The sequence below is a fragment of the Syzygium oleosum genome, unplaced genomic scaffold, assembly GCF_021117445.2.
Source record: "Syzygium oleosum isolate NSW1041296 unplaced genomic scaffold, Sole_v2.1 Sole_v2.15, whole genome shotgun sequence".
Taxonomy (NCBI): Eukaryota; Viridiplantae; Streptophyta; class Magnoliopsida; order Myrtales; family Myrtaceae; genus Syzygium; species Syzygium oleosum.
The window spans coordinates 5,689,635-5,705,987 of NW_026607499.1; the positions used below are offsets into that span (position 1 = coordinate 5,689,635).

Consider the following 16,353-nt stretch of genomic DNA (forward strand, 5'->3'; position numbering starts at 1 on the left):
TATGATTGATTGAACAATTTTCTTGAAATAAATGTGTGCAATAGAAGATGGTAGAATCTGATATTGGATTGTGCAAATAAAGTAAAAACAAAAAACAAAAAGAAATGAGAGGGAGAAGTTAATAGGAAACTCTTCCAAATTATTTTCATCCTTTGGTGATTTAGAAAAAAGGTAAGGAATTAATATGACTGGATGACTTTTCGTAAAAGAATTCCTCCTCGTTAAGAATTGGTGTTTACGTGGATTTCTTGCGCTTTAGAACGGATGGGTTAATCCTCTAGATTCATACATCGTTGATTGTAGTGTTTCACTGTTGCATACAAGCATCTTTGTTATTCTTCTCCTACGTAGATGTCGAACGATCGTCATAGATTTCATTAAAATGTCATTTGAACGGTTCGATAATTGATTATTTCCATATTTCGGTGCTCTAGTTTCCGTACATATTTATATGTTTATTTCGCATAAAAGTACCGGCAAATGACAAGCAAACAATCAAGAAAACAATGCGTACCGATCAATTTTTAGTTATTTTAAATCAATTTAATATCGATTGGTTTAAAAGTTTGAAATTGTCGTAAGATTTAAAGGAAAAAAAAAACAAAGAAATTTACGACACGAGGCTGATGATGTGGCGGTTCAAACACCAAATTTGGGAAAAGGGAACAACGGAAGGGAAATACTTCCGACCAAAACGGGCCAGACCAAAGAACACGAGTGAAGGACAGAAATGTAAAAGCGCAGGGACATTGGGTTTGGTGAAGACAGCGAAGTTTGGGAATGGCATCGACAGTCATTGGGCGAAGGACGAAACCGTAATTTGAGATATGCGGATTAAAATTTTATGTCCTTTTTTTTTGTAGTAAACGATATTTTCCATGGTTCTCTTTATTTATGCTTGCCGAAAAATAAAAATAAAAGAGAAAAAAAGTTGCTTTTGTTGCGTAGAATGCACACCCACACGCTTTTATGATCGCTTTGACTCAAAAGCGCCCCCAAAAAAAAAAAACAATATTTTATTTTAAAAAGATGTTGCCAGTTGCCACAGCAAGAATCAAAATGAAAATAGACCCAGATTCCTTCACTGTCTAGATCATAAGAACGAGGGGGACACCATTCTTCATTTAATTTAAACCGGCAAAAAGGGGAAAAAATCGAAATAAACATCGAATTGTTGAGAAAGACATAAAGTTTAAAACACTCGATCAATTATGAAAAGAATAATTTAAATCGTCGTAAGACAAGACGAAGTTTAATTTTAGTTTAAAAAAGCGCTGGAGATCTAAAATGTCACGTTCTTCTTTTGACGGTGATCAAGGTATGATTTTATCCGCACCATTAGTATTGCGTGATCATGGTCCAACTTATAAATCTGTACATGCATTCGTACGGGTTAAAATCAATAAAAGTTCAGGGATTCAACCTCCTTTCGAATTATCTTCATAAAATAGCAAGATTCGAAGATAACTTTTCGTGCATATCATCCTCTTAGACTTTCTTATTTCTCGAAAGATTGTATTTCTCGAATCCTTTTCCCGAAAAATGCATCATATCTTGGGTTTGAAAAAGACCACCCAAGCTAATCATTTTCTAATGTTTAGATATTGTTGCACAAAGCAAAGAACTTTGCATCGGTCTATTTTCACTTTTTATTGCGGGGTGGGACCATTTTTTCTTCTATAAATTGGCAAACCAAGCATAGTTCAAAGTTCAAAAACATATGCAATTTTGGGGGCAGTCAAAATCCCCTTGATTTTCTCGATATTCTTTTGTACTTTGCATAAACTTTTTGTCATAAAGTGGTCCATTAGAAAGCTGCAGCTCGGGGATGATAAAAGTTTGCCAAAAAATTTAACTTAATGATAACATCGAGAGTTGCAATCTATGAGAATCTGCAGCCACGATCTCGTAGGAAGCAGCAGAGCCCCAAATCCTCCTCTTTTCGTGCGTACCCTGCATGTTCTGCCATTGGCTTTCGCCACTCAATAGTTACCCCCATATTAAATTTTCAATGAAGACTGTAAATTCAAAATACTTTTAAAAGAAATTTAATGAATTATTTAATTAGTATTGCCCTTGACAAAATCCCACTTTTGAATTTCAATGCTTTACGTTTGGCTGCAATTTTATGCCAGTCGGCTTCGTTTCAAAGGACAAGCAACGTTCGAGATCATTTATTTCAGTGCAATTACCACGGTCAACTGTCATTTAATCCTTTGCTGAAGTTTTCTTCTTCTTCTTCTTCGCGAAAATTGGCGATCTGAGTTGCATTCCCAAAGCCAATGTGCACACTGGTTTTTTTTTTTTTTTTTAAATCTTGAGAATCGAATTATAATTTGTAGTAAATACATCTCATTTGATAGGGCAAAAGAGATGCAGATCCTAGTTTCCGATGGCAATATGTCATGATCTCACGGTCAAAATTGGATCGAGTACTTAAGAGGGTCCCGATCTTTCTTGGCCAAGTTCTCGAAACCATCTCATTGAGAAGTAACATTTCTTGGAATAATAGGGGGATTAGTGAAAGTGGGGCAGCGCGCGGTTTAAGATGTGGATTTGTTTAATTAGGCACGCACTTGTAAGAGGTGGGCGCAAATGCGAGTGTGTATCGTGAGTGAGAGATAGAGTAGGACCAAAAAAAAAAAAAAATAATAAGTTCTTCAAACCATCTCATTGAGAAGTAACATTTCTTGGAATAATAGGGGGAATAGTGAAAGCGCAAATTTTTAAAAAACAAAAAAAGAAGAGGAAATCAAAAGCCTGGCCCGGCCGGACCCGAAACGAAATTCACAAGCCCGAATAGGCTGATTCGATTTTCGGGCCTATTTTAATTAGAGATAATGATATAAATGATCATTGAACTTTGGCCTAATGTGACATGTGGTCTCCAAATTTTTAACTTGTCCAATATGGTCCCCAAACTTTAGCCCAGTATGCAATGGGGTCCCTAAACTTTTAATTTGTTTAATATGGTCAATGAATTTTTGATACATGTTAATTATAAGAAGATGTTCAATGTTGTTCCTAAATTTAAATTAACGGAAGGACAACATTGAACGCTTTTATATAGTTTAAGGATTAGTTTGATCATGTACCAAAAGTTCGGAGACTACATTGAATAAATTGAAAGTTCATAAATCACATTGCACATTAAGCTGAATAAATTGAAAATTCATAGATTACATTACACATCGAACTAAATTTAATGAATCTTATTATATATTTGATCAAAATTTATGGACCATTTGTGCTATTTTTCCTTTCGATCATATCGTTCGGCCGCATTGTGCCTAACCCCAATGGCCCGGCCAGGCCTGAAAAGTAGTTCTTTTAATTTTTAATATTTTAAATAATCCAAATCCAATAAATACGAAGAATAATATATTCGTAAAATAAGGGGAACAAGTTCTGCATCACGACAGAGATTAAGGGGACAATTTCTGCGCTTCGTTCAGGGCATGATTAACACCTCTTATCTTTCCCCAATCTTTCCGATGCATCACTATGGTCATCTCTCTTTAATTCATATGGTTTATCTAGCAATGAAAATTTAGGGTACTTCGGACCGAGGTGGGACTATTCTTCAATAAAAAAATTTCGTTTTTCTCTTCATTTTTTTGAGGAGAAGTCTTGCTAAATACACGAGTTCTTGGGGGGCAAAAAAAAACTTTGCTAAATCTTGCTGTACCAACACTAAAGTAAAGACCCGCCTTAAAGGTTCACCACTCGGAAATTTCTTATAAAGACTTCGACCCGCGCAAACCGAGCTATGTCGAGATACAAATGGTATCACGACACTGTCGCCAATCTCTTCAACGTGCGATTACAAAAATATATCAGTCCACTTATTGAAAACTTTCGAAATAATTATTTAAGATGTATTTTTCATCGGAATTACAATAAAATACATTTAGGTACGATGTATTCCCATAATAAAAAAAAGAGTAGGTCTAAAAATAATATTTTCTTATCCGATTTAAAATTTTCTTGGCTTGTAGCTATTTTGGAAGTATACACCATAAATGCAATTTCAGCCTGCCAAGAGTTCATTTATGAATCTCAACTAAGTCTGCCACAGGACTACTGAAGAATCCTATCTAGTATCTATCTAGTGACATTTCATATCAGGTGATGATACAGTAGTACCACAGATTGATAACTAAGTAAAGTAAATATCGTTTCCCAGTTAGTACCTTCTGACCCACTGCCGTTACGAGATATTTACTTATGTTCTAAAATGATTGGGTAAAGTTTTTCTTTTTTCTTTTAAATCCCAACGGTGTTTATTTCTAATGATTTCGTTAGCGGCCGATAAGATCTAAACAGGGATTTGGGATTACATGTATAATATAAGTTCGATCTCCACGCTATCAATTGAAACAATGCTATGTTTAGACTGTGTTGCATAGTCTTTTAGCTCGGTTTTTATCAGATCCATCGTATAAATAAAGTATTTCGTGAGTCTGGGATACAGGTCATGGATGGATACCTTTTCTTTGTTCGTTTTTTTCTTTCTTGTCAAATAATAGATAATTTCCGCGCTAAAAATTACGCATTATTCACATGATGAAGGATTTACGGACCATATCCCATCAAAAATTTCATGCGAAAAAGACGAGAGTCCACATAGTTTGCATGTCGCGCAAATTTTATTTAGTCCAAGTTTACAATGCTCCAAACTCAATTTACTATTCCGGGTTGTCCAATTAAGATAAATTATACTAATTGGGGTTTTAATAAAATCTTGAATATATATGGTTTTGAGAGTGCTGTGTGTCCAAATTTCAATCAAGTGGGCCAAAACTTGAAAGTCCATGTGGACTGTCATTTTGTGTTGAAAATGGTGCATCGAAGTTGAAAACCGAGTAAAATTGGCAATTTCAAGGAAGCTATAAATAAAGCATAAAATATAGCTTTGCACACTTTAAGGTTTCGAAGCAAGATTAGTCTAAAAGCACGGGATTTGTCGTCTCTCTCCTTGTAAGCGTAGCTTTTTCCATTACTTTTGCAAAAAAGTTGCACCCTTTTTCGATTCCAACGGTCCCACCCCGGGACCCAAAACCAAGAATAATAGAGAGAGATAGATACTTCATTATTTAATCTAAGGAAAATGTACCGACAAAAAAAAAATCCGGGAATAATGACATAAATGGTCTATGAACTTTGATTCAATGTGCAATATTGATCATGAACTTTTAATTTGTTCAAGACTTTTGATATGTATTTAATGTAGTCATTGAACTGTATGCAAATGTTCAGTGTTGTCTTTCAATTAACTCAATTTCAGGAACAATATTAAATATTTTCATATATTTCAATGAATAAATTGAATAAGTATTAAAAGTCCATGGATCACATCGAACGAATTAAAAGTTTATGGACCATTTGGGTCATTTCCTCTTCGATCTAGGTCACAAGTTTATTTGGCATGAATCAAACAATCAAATTCCGACAAAACCATCAAATGATTGGAAAAACCATCATAACATCTTGAAACATTGAGAGAAAACAACGGAAGAGGAAATTATTATTATTATTTTACAAATAATATGAAAAAAAAAAAATCGGTACATCAAAAATTGCCAAAAAAAAATGTTATATCTAATTACCTTTTAAGAATCGCGTCAAAAAAAGTATGGCCGACGATACTTGAAAATGGATACTTGTTAAATAATCAATTAACGATATAGTGATTTCTAATGCATTAATCATTTCCGTTGAGCGTGTAATTACTAATTGGTGTTGAAAAATGTAAACGTTTATATAAACTCACAGTTGCTCTTTAACAAGAATATTTATATATATTTCTAGCAAAAAAAAAGAATGTATATATATATGTATTTATTTATTAGGCAACTGTTATGAGTGAGAGTGGAGTGGAGACTAGTAGCACGTGAAAGAAAGCCTCAGGGCTTAACTTTTTAGCTCCTGAATTTGAGGCCGCCCAGCCCCACCCGCCGCTGGACGGCGGTGGTTGGGACAGCTCAGGTGGCGGAGAAATCAAATAGAAGAATCTCGTCAAAACCAACAAAAATATAAAAATATAAAAAAATATAAATCGATAATAATTATTTTATTCACGGCCTGGCCTTTCCGCGATGCAATGATAAGATTTGAATGAAGGAGATAGGGATTGATTGCAAAGTTAAATGTTGATGGCGACCGTTCCATGCATCACTTTTTTTTTTTTTTTTGGGAGATTGCTAAAATTTCTCCACTCCTTTTTTGGGACTATATTACCTTTCTTTTTCTTTTCTTTTGGTCGAAAACTGTTACCTTTTCATTGGCAAAATTTCGTTATGATTAGGCCTAATTAACTGTCTCGCACTCCTCGCGTCTCTTCCTAAAACCTCTAATAAATGTAATCGACTCTCGATCTTTTATTTTGATATAGGGTTAACATCACAAGATATCCTAAACTGATAAATTCGCGACACATCTATCTTAAATTAATTTTTATGTCACAAAAAGCGCTAAATTGACGGACTTATGTTACATTTATTCCGAACTATTTTTTTTTTTTGGTGACAAATCTACCGAGCCTTAGGGAAAATTTGGGGCAAAAATAGGGAATTTTAGCATATTTTCTGAAAATGTGAGGGATTTCTTGGGGGTAAAATTAGCATATTTAAGTAGATTTCTCGATCGCAGTTCGTTTCCTTTGAATCCGGCATCCCTAGAAAGTCGTAAATTTCGACACGGGATCCACGCCACACGTCAATCATCCGAGCTGTCTGCTATGCGTATTTCTTCATCTAGTCTTTATCCTAAAAAATGTTCATAGTGCACGGTGGATTAATGTACGACGTAGCACGCATCAATTTGGTTGTCATCGATAAATTTCGGGCATATGAAATATCTCGATAATCTCGTGAGCAAAGCTATATGCCCAGAGATCATGTTGCAAAGGTTCGATTGCAACACGAGGCTATTGATTGGCCCATACCATCGGCATCTTCTTTTCTTTTGGTGGATCAGGTTTATACATCTACTTTCACCCAACATCATGTCCACAAAATGTCTTAAAAGGCAAATCTTTATGGAAAGGTATATACTGAGGAAGCAAATGGAGGGGAAAGTGCTTGAAGATCACAGAAAGGCCGGCCATGGGGAAGATCTGCACCTGTAAAGTCTGCCTCTCCCCTTTTGCTTTTTCGTATCAACAACACCATGAATTCATCACTACTCATGTTATATCACCTTTTCTCCCTCACAAAAAAACTAGTTTAAGCTTATGTAAAAATAAGTTTCGATTTCTTTGCAAGTGTGAGCATGAGATAAAACCCTCTCTCGTCTTATATACCAAGGATCCATACGGATGAGGGCGTTACCTCGAGACGGGAGAAAGTACATGATGTTTATTGCAAGACCGACATGTCATAATTAATCTCATGGCTCGAGCAACATGCATCCTTTCTAACTTTGCGGCTTAATTTTGAAAATTCTTTGCGGACGGTGGGTTGCTTCTCCAAACGTCACAATCAGGCGATGCACATCGAATGCGCAAGAGCGCCTACTTTTACCTCCCATGCTGCTGCTGCAGAGTGTGAAAGAAACTTTCCTAAATAACGAGTCTAAGTATTCCTCTTGGAAACCGGGCCCCTAGCATCCTGTCGGTAAGTGAAATATTCGTCGCACGTACTGCTTTCGTATGAAAGCTGGTGTTGGTGTTGGGTTCCATTCCTTTCCGTGAGGTTTGTTCTCGAGCTATCGCACAATATCTCTTTTTTCCACGATTTCTTCTACACTTGGTTACGAAGAACAGTCGTAAATGTTGCGCCGGTAGGCCGAGCGTGCCGGAGAAGAGCGCATGCAAGCCTTGCCGCCGTAGATTTGCCCCCTTTTCAAATCCTCCGTCCACATCAATGCTCGTTAATTCCACGGCCATTTTTAGCAGGCCAGCACAGAGCGAGTGGCACAGTGAATTGGCAAGCCGAGCCCGTGAAAGTGATTTCTCTCCACATCGCACGTTGTTGTCTCGTTTCCTTTCTCGTTTCGCTCGGACATCGCATCTTTTGTTGTCTGCCGGAAACAAGAGGCCGTGGGAGACATTTTATATGAGCGAAGGATAGCGTGGAGGGCGAGTGAATGGGCTTGGAGCACAGGAAGCTTCGGCCTATTGGGCTTTTGATGTTTCAGCCCAATGATATGATTGTGCATTGTGAAAGAGAGAAGAAAATGAAAAAGAGGCTCATACAACTCGTCTTCCAAAGCATGATGATGTTGTATGATCACTATTCGATTCGATGTGCACGGAAGTTTATTAAGTCAACATCAACGGCGACTTCAATAATCGATGCAAGATGGCAAGTGACGATCGGTACCACTAACTCCTTAAATTTTCACTATAGGAGCTCCACGCTCGCCGTGACATGCGCAATTTTAATCATAGCTATTCCTTATAAGAACGAGCCCATCACGGCAAATCCGTCGTTACATGTGATGCAAGCACATACGAAGTCGGAGGCTCGCCTTAACTTAAGTTTGCTCATAGGCCCGGTAGCTCACGAGCCCGCCCATGCCATGTATGCTCGGATGGTACTTTTGGATGGGCTTGGGAAAATCCGTATATTCAATAAGACCAGCCTGATTGAGCCCTTGGCGGCTCGGCTCGAAAAATTTGTATACAATTTATTCTTTTTTATTTTTTCATGTAATGGGCAGATTTAGGAACTCCATTTTTTTTTTTGGGGGAGGGGGACTCGAATTTGCTTCTCCAACTGAATGAAGAGTTAAGTTTCATATCATTTGGCCGATCAATCACATTTTTTTTTCTTTTCCAAGAAAAACGACCCTACCGACACCGGATCAAATAAAAGACCAGTTCTAACAATGGCTAATGTCTAATTTTTTTTTATCTCAATCCTCTCTTCTATGCAGATGTGTGGGCGGTGCTCATGAGAATCGAACTCCAGATCCGGTACTCTCCGACTCCATCCTCTTCAGTCATTTATCAGTAGGGCTGCATGCCTAATATATTTCTTTCGAAGCATGATGATTGTGTACAGCTCAACACTTCGCCAAACACAGCTGGAATCTCTGCCCTTTAGCCCCAAGTTCCCCCCCTCTTTCAACGGACTCATAAATTAATTATGAGGCACACAGATTTCGTTCCTCCACAATCAATTTGAAAATTCCTTAAAATGATCCCGATCCATCTGAGTCCAATACATACATACATATGTTCCTTTGATATTATTGAATTTCATATAGAGTCCGCATGATTTAAAAGTTCGGACGCACGTTCATCCGGTGCATCCAAAATTGTGTCCCCACCATATGGATTGGACATTAAAAAAAAAAAGAAAAAAAGAGAGAGTTGACTCTATGTGTGTCCACTCAAACAAGTCCACGTGGTGCAAACCCAGTTCTCCTGGGGCTTGCACCGCCACCATCGCCTAATTGGATGTCGTGCCACTCTAAACTCATTTTTCGGGTCCCACAAATAAATTTATATATAATTGGGCCTCGCCCGTGTATATCCCGCGAGGTGCTACGTCGATCATCTCAAAATTATCCTGCTGAGATTGGGTTTCATTATAAAATTAGAAAATTTACAATTCCTTCCGGACAAATTCGAATGTGGCCCGTGAGACCGTGATATCGAATCGACGCGTCGCGAACAATATTCTATTTCCTCCTTTGGACCCTCTACCCCAATTGCTCTGCTTATCTATGCCGTGGTGTGTCCACATCCACCAACATATGTTCTTCCCAAACAAAAAGATCATATAAAATATTCCACTAAAAGAAATCCAATTGCTTGTTCTCTCCCACGATCGGATGAAAGCTCATTATGTCCTCATACGCTCGTGTCATATTGTCATTTGGGGTGGGATGGGGGGCTCCCCGCAATTATGTAGCCACTAATCTCGGGAATTGTCAGTAGGCACGTGGCTCTATTAGTAAATGAATTGGTGGTGGGGCTGGAGAGTATCAGGTTCAAGATTCGATCTCTGTGATCATCGCGCACATATATGCATAGAAGAGAGGGGCGAGACAAAAAAAAATCTTAGAAATTTCTTGATGGATCGAGTCGAGTCGAGCCTAATGAACTGGAGTCACTGATATTATAAATTCCATGCGAGCAGCCACCTGCACATCTTATGAGATCAAAGGCTGTGATTCGCTCGGTCAATTAGGCACGAGTCGAGATAAAAGAAATTCTTCGGGGGTTTACAAACTTATTTCTTAATCCATGTATCAGTAAATAGGTTATAAAATTGGTATAAACGTAATATGAATGTTAAATGGGTGATAAATGGATCCTAAATGAGTTATAAATGGCTTTACAACTTACTTAAACTCAACTCATTTTTGTCGTCCTAACTCAATCTTATGCTCACTCACTTTACACTCTCATCTCAGTTTGAATATGAATTTTCTTAGATTAAGTTATGCATGGAAGTGTTTTAGTAATACGTGTCGAGTCAGATATGAGTCGGGTCAGGTGCGAGTCATCAGATATGTATTGCATGAAAAATGGGTGAAAACAAATTAAATGAATCTATTTGAGTCCGATCATTTTTGGTCTGAACTTAATTCGATCCACCTGTTTGATAGTCTAGCTCGGTCGAGACGAAGAATTTTTCCGGGGGGGCTGGGGGGTTTCCGGATGAACCGCGTCGCTGCCCTCGATGCACACGTGTCAGTCCGCTGCCCTCGGTCCTATTGTCCCTTCCATTCTACGGCTGCGCCGTTAGCTTTTCCCCACTCCTCCGTCACTTCAGGTGCCGATACCCAACCTGGTGCTCCGGTTCCCGGTCGCCAGGAGGAGGAGGAGGAGGAGGAGGAGGAGCAGCTTGCAGAGAGAGAGAGAGAGAGAGACTCCGTTCGACGCTGTTCCTTCGACGTCTTCCTTTGAGCAGCAAGGTCAGTCTCCGGATTTCTCGCATCCGTGTTGAATGTTCCTCTTTGGTTTTCTCCCTCGCGCTTGCCCTCGGAACTTTGGAGCGTACGATGTGGTCGTGCGTCTGAGTGCTCTATGCTTCCGTCTTCGAGTCGTGCGCTGCTTCGCGCCTCGTGTCCGCTTCATCCCGCCAGCTGTCGCGCTGTCGCAGCGCGTTGGTTCTTGTCGTCCTCGGTTGATTGATTTGTTCTTTGCTTTCGGTGTGCGGGAATCGCAGTTTCGGGCGGTTTGATTGCGTCAAAGTCGAAGTCGGAAGTCGATTTTCGAGAGTTCCATGCGCGTCTGAATATCGGGTTGCGTCTGTTTTGTTCGGCTCCTTCAGGTCACTGGAGTTGAAGATAGGAAGATACGATTTCTGCAGTTCGTTTCCATTTTCATGATTCCAGACCAAGAATTTCAGCATGTTGTGTGAATTAGGTGGACGTTGTTCGTGGCCAAGTTCATTCTGGCTTTGAAGCTCTTGAATCAGTTCAGCTGTTGTTGATCTTGCCTGAGCATGATCGTTGCGACCTGCGAGAGCTCGATTTTTGTTGTGTGAGACGCTTCTTTGGTTTGAAGTACGGATTTTTTTTTAGCTGGAATATTTGTGCGTTGACCTTAGAATTGAGCCGATCTTTATGCCGTATGGAAATAGCCGATAGTGATGGCACCGGCTTTAGTAATTCTTTGGTCCAACTCAGCAAATGTCACAAAGTCGGTAGCCTTGCTGAAACGATTTTGGAATCGAGTCAAGTGGCTTGTTTAAAAGACCGGTATGTTCTCGAAGAACAGTTGGGGTGGGGGCAATTCGGTGTTATCTGGGCATGTTCTGATAAGTTGACTGGTGAGGTTCTGGCTTGCAAGTCCATCGCTAAAGATAGATTGGTCACGCCGGATGACTTGCGAAGCGTGAAGCTGGAGATTGAGATAATGAGCAGGTTATCTGGGCACCCGAATGTTGTGAATCTCAAGGCGGTTTATGAGGAGGAAGACTCTGTGCATTTACTGATGGAATTATGTGTAGGAGGGGAGCTTTTTCATCGGCTCGAGAAGCATGGGAGCTTCTCTGAGATGGAGGCTCGTGTTCTTTTTAAGCAGTTGATGCGAGTGGTTAAGTATTGTCATGATAATGGCATTGTCCATAGAGATCTGAAGCCAGAAAACATCCTATTGGTTTCATCATCCTCATCTTCTCCTATTAAATTGGCAGATTTTGGCCTTGCAACCTATATTCGGCCTGGTAAGAACTTTCAACTTCGATGGATTTTGTCCTTAGTCTCATCTTTTTGTTGCTTCTTTTCCCCCTTTATTGACAATTCTTTCTTATGTTTTAGCAGGACAGAGATTGCATGGCACTGTTGGTAGTCCATTTTACATAGCTCCAGAGGTGCTTGTGGGAGGTTATAGTCAGGCTGCTGATGTGTGGAGCGCTGGTGTTATCTTGTACATATTACTTAGTGGTGTGCCCCCATTCTGGGGAAAGACTAAGTCAAAAATATTCGAGGCTGTTAGAGCAGCGAATTTGCGGTTTCCTGCCAGTCATTGGGAAGGCATATCTTCATTGGCAAAGGATTTGATTGCCGGAATGCTTCAATTAGATCCGACCAAGAGACTTTCAGCAGCGGAGGTTATAGGTACGATGGCTATATATATGTTCTCTTACAGTAGGGCCGGCCTGCTGCGATATTTGTTTGTTTTTTGCATTCTTATAAAGTACAAATGTAGACATTTTGAAATACTCAGCATAATTTCCGGCCGATTGAGTTGGAACTTGTCATGACATTCCTTGAATATGACATCAGCCGCTATTTGAAAGGAAATATATGTTTGTCCATTGTATGACAGTAATGTAGAAAAGTTGAAATTACACGGCATCTTATGAAGAAATTCAAAAACTTATTATTCCAATTGGGTTGGTGAAGTTTTAAATATCTTTGAATGATACCGTGTGAATAAATATCAGGATACATGCTGAGACTGGCAGAAATTTTTGCCTTGTCAAAGAGGAAGTTTGCTTTCCAATTTTGATCTTTTCTATGCAAACTTTCTATTGCCAATGCCAAAAGATGAGTTCTTCTATTTTCATGCTTTCATATTGTGGTATAAATGAGTTCATAGTGAAGCTTATGAAAAGGGCTCGTTTCCTTTATTCTCCAATATTGTCATGCGATGACAGAACTTAACATATCCATACATTTTTATCAATTTATTAGAGTCTATTAGTTTAATGTCTATACATTCTTCTCACACTCAGAGTAGAGGTAATTCTTTCCTTGACTGTGGTATATAACAGACCATCCCTGGATGGAACTCTGTGAACAAGGCGTTCAAGAACCTAGAACACGAGACAATCTGGATCAGGAAATGCTTGAAGTGGGTGGAAGTTCTTTTTCTACACCATTTATTGCTAGAGTTCAGGATTATAGCTTCAGCTACGAATCACATGTCGTTGGTGCAAATTCCATGGAGCAATCACCAGCATTCACGTGCAAGTCATCTTTTTCTTCTTACCTAGCCTGTGATGAATGTTCCACATCTTCAATTGGGGGGTTTTCTTTTACTAGTGCCTCTAAATCAAGTCCTTCAGGCCCAAGGTTCCCTTCAAGTGTTCTATCAATGCCAAGTTTTACTTTCTTCAGTCTTGATCCTGCTGCTGAACAACGGAATGATCTATTGGAATATCAAACCGATATGTCAATTACTACTGTGAGCAATGGAGGTATGGGCACTTTTTCCTCTTTACACTCGTGGAAATTTTCCCTTTCTTAATATTCACAGTACCTTAATATTCCCCCTTGTTTGTGAATGCAGAAGCAGGCTTGGCTAAACCATTGGTACTGCCAGATTCTTCTGTTTTTGGTAAGCACGTAGTAGAAGCGGAGCAGAGGTCAGAAACTCGGAGAGCTGGGACTGGTGGATCCAGGGTAGTAGGAAAACACAGTAAAAGGAATCATACGATAGGATTTGGCGAGCATGATCAAATTGATTTTGTGGTGGCTGAATCAGTCATTCGCTGGGCATCATGCACGCACATTCCAACTTCTCCCTCTCTTAGATTATCGCTCGTTTGCTAGGATAACCGAACTATGTTGTAATGGCGACATGCAAGAGTGCAGTCCTGTGTGCTGACATTTGCCGACACAAAAATGAGACACTGTCGAGCTTGACGGCAACGTCACCGCAACCTGAGGAGTCAGAAATTTTTTCAATGGAGCAGGGAAGTTTGGATGAAGCATATGTTTGGGTAGATTGTGCTTATGCCTATTTGACATTTGAGTAATGGTTGGAGGATGATATGTAGATTGTAGTTACTAATGAAGAAGTTTGAGTGGGTTACGCGGACTCGTGAAGTGCTTATATAAGTTTTGTCTAAATGCGTCAGATGGCTTTTTCTAACTGTACCTAGGTGATGAATTGAAGAGTCTTTTTGAATTCTTTCTGGTTCTGAGCTTGATCTTTGAGATGTCAAGCTATGTGAAACTTGACAGATTTTCCAGCAGCCTACTACTGACATCGAGAAGATCTTAGTGCCGGGGATACTCCCACGTCGGCCCAATTGGCTATCAGAAGATAATTCACTGCTCGTCGGACACCACATCAGATGTCGTCTCGATGACGGCTTCCGTGCAAAAATGAACGGGGGAATGAAATGGTTGCGACTTTGACCAAGCCGGATATCTCTGATTCTCTGTTCACTTAAGCACGGTGGCTCAGATATATTAGAAGATTAAGATGAGTGATAGGACAACTTACAGCTAATCCATTACCTCCCTAGCCCAAAAAAAAAGAAGAAAAAAGCCATCGAGAGGTAATTATTACACTTTTCGAAGAATAGAAGATTACGTCAGTAATGAACAGTGCATTTAAGAAAAATTACTATGAGTAAATAAAAAAAATGCGTCCGCCGGGAGTCGAACCCGGGTCTATTGCTTGGAAGGCAATTATCCTAACCGTTGGACTACGGACGCAATTGTTGATGAAATAACCGATTTAATATATTTAATATTTTAATTCGATCTATTTTTTTATATTAAAGTATTATTAAAGCATTTTTCTTCAAATTTAGTATGATTCGCAATTTGAGATTGTATTATTCAGAATTAAGGATGCCTCATCTCAATAAACAAAGTTTAAGCAACATTGGCCATAATATGATTTGTAAATCAAGCCCGATGAGAAGTTACAACCCGCGAGGTTTGAGCGATATGCGGAAAAAAATCATCCATTTGAGGAAAAGTTGCAATCGAAAATTTCTTGGTTATCGGTCGTAATTCTCGCTATTTTCTAATTACAAGCAATTATTCTCAATACACAAGCATGAGATTTCGAGAAGAATCTCAAATTTTTGACAACATGGGCCTAATAACCTAAAAAACCTTTAATTTTAGCATGTCTCATAAAAACCTCCAAGTTTAGGTCATGTCCCAATTCTACCATAAATTTATTTTTATCCCATAAAAAACCTTTAACTTTAGGTCCTGTCTCAATTCTATCCTAAAATTTTTTTTGTCCCATGAAAAATCCCAAAATTTAGGTCTTATCCCAATTTTATTGTCGGGTCCCAATTTTACCGTAAAGTTTTCTGTGGTTTTATAAAAATACACAAAATTTTACTTGAGTTATAAATTTGTCCCCAATAACCCTTTGTCAAAATTTCTCGTGGAAAACTCCTAAGCATAAGTTGTTCGAGCATCCCAAGCATGATATTTACAACCACGAGAGATCAAAGATTCAGCACAAGATCACTGAGAACGATTTTGACAGAGGATTAATGGAAATCAGATTTGAGACTCAAGTAAAAGTTGATAATATTTTATGATTAAAAAAAATAGAGTGATATTGAAACTAGACCTAAAGCTGAGATTTTTTTATAAGATAAAAAAAAGTTAAGGATAGAAGTGGTACTAAACCTAAAGTTGACAATTTTTTTTTACGAGAAATAAAGTTTAGGGTAAAATTGGGACTAAACATAAAGTTGAGGATTTTTTTTGGGACAAAAAAAAAAGAATTGGAACATGACACAAATTTAGAGGTTTTTTATGAGACAAAAGGTAAAATTAGAACACGAATTACAGTTGGAGGTTTTTAAGGGTAATATACCGTAAAGCATGCGACTGAAAAAACAATTTTCTTGACCTACATAACATGGCATTTATATATTGGTAATATCACGAAAAACCCCAAACTGGTATACCTGTGACAATTTTACCTTGAACTAATTTTTTGACCATAAAAAACTCTAAACTGGTACACCTGTGACAATTTTACCTCGAACTAATTTTTTGACCACTAAAAATCCCAAGTTGGTACACCTATGACAAATTTACCCTTCGTTAGTTTCCGTTAAATTTTGCTGTCAAATTGCTACAAGTTTGATGACACGTGTTAGTTGACGGTTGTACCAGTTTGGGGTTCTATCCCTCTGTTTGTCACAAGTTTACTAATTTATGATTTTTCGTGATATT

The 16,353-nt window shown here is 38.6% G+C and overlaps 1 protein-coding gene and 1 non-coding gene across 3 annotated transcripts; one reads left to right on the plus strand and one right to left on the minus strand.

Annotated features, from left to right (window-relative positions):
- Positions 1-10,793: 10,793 nt before the first annotated feature.
- On the plus strand, positions 10,794-14,323 carry LOC115692511 (calcium-dependent protein kinase 26). 2 transcript variants are annotated; one of them, XM_030619381.2, is made up of 4 exons: positions 10,794-12,128; positions 12,223-12,522; positions 13,182-13,607; positions 13,700-14,323. In XM_030619381.2, exons 1-4 carry the CDS (start codon positions 11,534-11,536, stop codon positions 13,960-13,962), a joined length of 1,584 nt encoding a protein of 527 aa, XP_030475241.1. In that variant the 5' UTR covers positions 10,794-11,533; the 3' UTR covers positions 13,963-14,323. The 2 variants fall into 2 exon arrangements, with proteins under 2 accessions (XP_030475241.1, XP_030475242.1); XM_030619382.2 differs by having other exon boundaries at positions 10,795-12,128; positions 12,226-12,522.
- Positions 14,324-14,784: 461 nt separating this feature from the next.
- On the minus strand, positions 14,785-14,856 carry TRNAG-UCC (transfer RNA glycine (anticodon UCC)). Its single transcript has one exon. It is a non-coding gene; the product is annotated as a tRNA-Gly (tRNA).
- Positions 14,857-16,353: the final 1,497 nt, after the last annotated feature.